Here is a 4765-nt window from a genome sequence, read left to right as displayed (position 1 = left end):
TACCTTTTATATGAAACCATTGCCTTGAATTCTCACACAGTGCTTGATGTTGCTTGATGGATTTTAATGTTTTCTTTCATCATGGAGGAACACATAAAACTTGATCATGATTGTTGAAACTTGAATGTTTGAATCCTTTATTGCATACTTGTGCTCAATTGGATTGAATATGCTTGATTGAATTTTTAATAGATGTGTGAGATATGATAGATATGTTCAAATGAGAGAGGGAGTTCTTGCGTGGATCTCAACACCACAGCTTTGGGTTTTTGAATTCTTCGCCTACATAGATATGGCGTCTCTTCAGGTGATATCTGCAATCATTAGTATCATGTTTCTAATAACCTTACCTATAATAACCTTTCAATCTTATTAATTGAATATATGAACACACTAAATTTCATATTAACAAACATTGATATTAGATATACTTTAGGTTATATTAACAAACGATAAAATTGTTTCTAACTTGTTGTCATATCAGGTATGTTGCAACAATTCAAAAGTAAAGATGGACACTTTTTTACTCAGACAATCAATCAAATGAGGAGGAGTTAAGGAGCATTCTAAATTTATTTCGAACTTCACTCATTGAATTTCCTAAGGAGCAAGCTTTGGATAATGCCAAATCCTTTTCTACAACATATCTAAAACAAGATCTACCGAATATGAATAATACTAATATTTCAAAAGAGGTATCCATACCCATTAGTATTCTCTTCATATTAAGCCTATGAATCCATTTATTGATTGTAATTCTAATTTATGTGTTATAGTAGATAAAATTCAATCTAGAGTCTCGTTGGCACACAAATGTGCTTAGGTTGGAAGCAAGGACATATATTGACATATATGGAGATATCCAATCAATTCAACAACACAAGCTTCAAATTCTCTCAAGGTAAAAAATTCATATTATGCAAGATTTTCTAATTGTTTGAAGAATAAATTATTTATGATAAAATTTAAATTGAAATAGTTTAAAAATTAAGTTGATATAGTAATGTGTGTGTGTTTTAGATGGTGGACAGAGTCTGGTCTAGCTAAACTAGAGTTTTCTCACCATCGCCATGTGGAATTTTATTTTTGGGCAGCTGGATTGTGTATTGATCCAAAGTATTCTACTTTTAGAATTGGGTTTGCAAAGATGGCTACCTTTGTCACTTGTTTGGATGATATTTATGACACTTATGGAACTTTAGATCAACTTGAAATATTCACAGAAGCCTTTAAAAGGTACTCATTTACTTATATTCATAAAATGGGGTGATATAAATAAAGATATTAAACCATATTCATGCTAATTTTCTACTTGTTTTTGTAGGGATCATGGCTTCCATGTAAGTAACTAACACATTGATGATAATACATTATAATTTCTATTTGGTAGATAGAAATTGGTTTACCTCTCCATATTTATCATATACTTTCTAAAAAATGTTTCTATTGATATTAATAAATAACAAATATTCCGATTTATTAATATATTGATTGATAGAAAGATAGATGTAGATATTGTGTTAATATATTATTTTGTGCTTTATGAAAGGTGGGATTTACCATCTATGGAAGGACTTCCAAAATTTATGAAGTTGATATTCAAAGCATTTGATGAGGGTGTGAGGGACATGGCTCAAGAGGCTGAAAAAAATCTCAAGGTAGAGACACACTTGACTATGTGTGTAAAGTTTTATGGTTTTATAATATTTATTTTTGATATGTATAATTAAAATTCTATTAATCAAAGTGTATAGAAAATGATTAAGATATTCACTTCACTATGTTTAAAATTTTTAAATGCAACTTCAAGGCTATTTATATCTCATTAATTCATTAAAAAGGATGATAACTATTAAAAAATGAGAACGTAAAATGTATATCTTCATTCAATTATAAAATAAGTTACAAAATAGCTTATGTATAAAAACAATCTTCTCTCAATTCTATTGATCTATTGACCTCTATTTTTCTTGTATATAAAGAGAATATTTTTATTATTATTTATTGTACTTGTTAATCATTATTGATAATAAAAATCTATATTAATCTAGAAATTCATCATTTATTTATTTATATTAGGTTAGCAAAAAATTATTGTAAATGATTTCATATATTGAGTATGAGGGCCTTTTCCTATTAGTGTGATCTAGGACTTATCTTTTATTTTTATTATTTACTATTCTAAGTTTGTTTCATTTTTAATTTTAGCTTTCTAACCTTAGATTTTTATTAATCTTAGAATTATAGGTGTATATAATAGAAGGTTTACAATGAAACAAAATTGGTAGGTGTGCATGACCTACCAAAATATAATTGATTAAAAACTAGAATCAAATAAAAACAACTAAAGTAAGGAGTACATCACCCATCATATCACTAAGAACATGCCAGTGCACTAGGAGGAGGGAGAGATCTCTCCTCCTACTAATGTAGAATTCAATAGGGTGACACTTTAAAATGAATGTTAGGGTATTCCGAGCCATCTTGAGGGTATTGAACTACAATAAACAACAATATTTCTTAGGTAGGTTAATAAAGAAAAAGTAACTCCTTGATATGACCTCACATATTACTAGAATAATTTCTTAAGAGGAAGTAATCCAACCCCTCCACTAAGGAGATGATGATAAAAAACAATTATTGTGCGAGTGGTTCCATTAATCATAAAATGATGGTAGAATTATTTGAGAAGTACTTTACTAAGAGTACAAAAAAAACTCATTTTATTGACTAAGTTTGTTAAACACATAAAAATTATAGTTCCAATTAGTTCGTTTGTGACTATTTATAATGATAAAAATAAGTAAGCATGAAAAAATTTATTATGAAAATAAAACATCCAGCACTTCCATTAAAATAATTCAATTTATACTAATCTAGAGTTGAAAACAAAATAGAACATCTATTGAGAAACTATAAATTATAACCATGTAATTAGGTCAAGGTGTTGTGGCTTCAAATAAAATACATTGGCAGGAAATTGATACTAGATTGAATAAAAAAAATGTAAAATAAATCTAGTTTGAGAACTCCATTAATATAGGCAACTCCAAATGAGGTGTTTGAATGATGCCAATATCTAAGAAGCTAGGAAACTATCATGACCTAAATGAATGCCATGAAGAAAAAAATCTCAATGAAAGAGAAATTATAGAGGGTGAGAAAATAGGATAACAATGGATTAAAAAAATATTTATTCTACAAACCCAAGTGAACTAGAGATATTTATTTCATATCACTTGTCTAGTTATAAAGGATGGAGAAAAAAGGACATCATCTCCATCAATCTCCTGCTGCCATTGACCCACCCACCACAATCCTTTCTTTTTTCATTGGTCATTCTCCCAACTCCATCCTCTATCACCCATTTATCATCATCCAAACCAGCTCAGGTCGGAATTGAACTTAGAACCCAACATTAAGACTAGGCGGACAAGAACCATTGTAGTGCAGGGTCATCCCCAATTTTTTATAGATATTTGATTTAGTATTCATTTTGAATATTATTTTCTATTGTTCTTAGGAATTTAATCAATTTAAAGTATTAATATCAACTTGGAATATTGTTTAAATACAATGGGAAGTTTACATAGATGCTTACTTTCAAGAAGCAAAGTGGCTTGCTATGGGTTATATACCATCTTTGGAGGAATATTAAGAGAATGGAAAAGTAATCTTTGGGGCTCGTGTTGTGACCTTACAGCCTGTACTCTTATTAGATGTTCCCATTTCTAATGATTCTATTAAAGAAATCGATTATCCATCAAGGTTCAATGAGATCTTGTGCTTAACCCTTAGATTAAGAGGTGACACAAAGAATTTCAAGGTATGCTATAAGTTTAGATAATTTATCTTTCAAAACTTCATATTTGTTCATGCATATGATCAATTGGTTTTATTTAAAAAGAATTATATATGAAAATTTATGAAAAATATGATATTATTTTTGAAGGCTGAGGCAGATCATGGAGAAGTAGTATCATGTATAACCTGTTATATGAAAGACCATCCAGGATCTACAGAGGAAAATGCATTGGAGTATCTGAATTATTTAGTTGATGAAAAACTCAAAGAATTAAATTGGGAATATTTTAAAATTGATAATGTTCCAATAATTGCCAAAGATCATGCATATGCTTTATGAAAAGGTCTCTAGCTTCTCTACAGAGAAAGAGACAGATTTAATGTTTTAGGCATTGAGACAAAGAATCTTATAACTAAAACCATGATTGAACCTATTCCTATGTGAATTTTTAATTAGGTTACATATGTGTTATTAATAATGGTGTCCTTTGCATGAGCAAGACCAAAGGTTTTCTTTGCCTGGTTCTTTCCTACTGGTGCTCTTTGAACCAAGATTGTAAAATTTATATAATTAATAAAGTTTAGTGGTATTTTCCACTTTTATAGAATAAAATAAAATAATGGTATCCTTTGATATATGCAATATATCATAATAATTATGATTTATTCATCATCTATGTGTACCGAATGATTGTATACACTTGTGTATGTTTCTCTAAGAAATAAATAGCCATGCAATTTTCATAAGATTTTTTTCCCATGTCTATGTTTATATATATATTGAACATAATTTCATATAATTAAACTTAATTTCATTTATTTTTTTAGTTTCAATATATATACATATATAAAAAATTAATTCATTAGTAAAAGGAGTAGGGTTAAGAAGAACTCAGATGGAGGCTACAACTGGTTGGACCTTCAGAGTCTCTAGGTGGACATGCCATAGTTCATCATTAGG

The 4765-nt window shown here is 28.8% G+C and overlaps 1 protein-coding gene across 1 annotated transcript; it reads left to right on the top strand.

Moving 5' to 3' along the window:
• Positions 1-292: 292 nt before the first annotated feature.
• On the top strand, positions 293-4144 carry LOC131046575 (alpha pinene synthase, chloroplastic-like). Its single transcript, XM_059214073.1, has 6 exons — positions 293-307; positions 780-901; positions 1021-1236; positions 1550-1658; positions 3704-3826; positions 3953-4144. Exons 1-6 carry the CDS (start codon positions 293-295, stop codon positions 4142-4144), a joined length of 777 nt encoding a protein of 258 aa, XP_059070056.1.
• Positions 4145-4765: the final 621 nt, after the last annotated feature.

Source organism: Cryptomeria japonica, chromosome 2 (genome assembly GCF_030272615.1).
Source record: "Cryptomeria japonica chromosome 2, Sugi_1.0, whole genome shotgun sequence".
Taxonomy (NCBI): Eukaryota; Viridiplantae; Streptophyta; class Pinopsida; order Cupressales; family Cupressaceae; genus Cryptomeria; species Cryptomeria japonica.
Note: the sequence above shows the minus strand (reverse complement) of the source record. Positions and strands in the feature narration are given on the sequence as shown.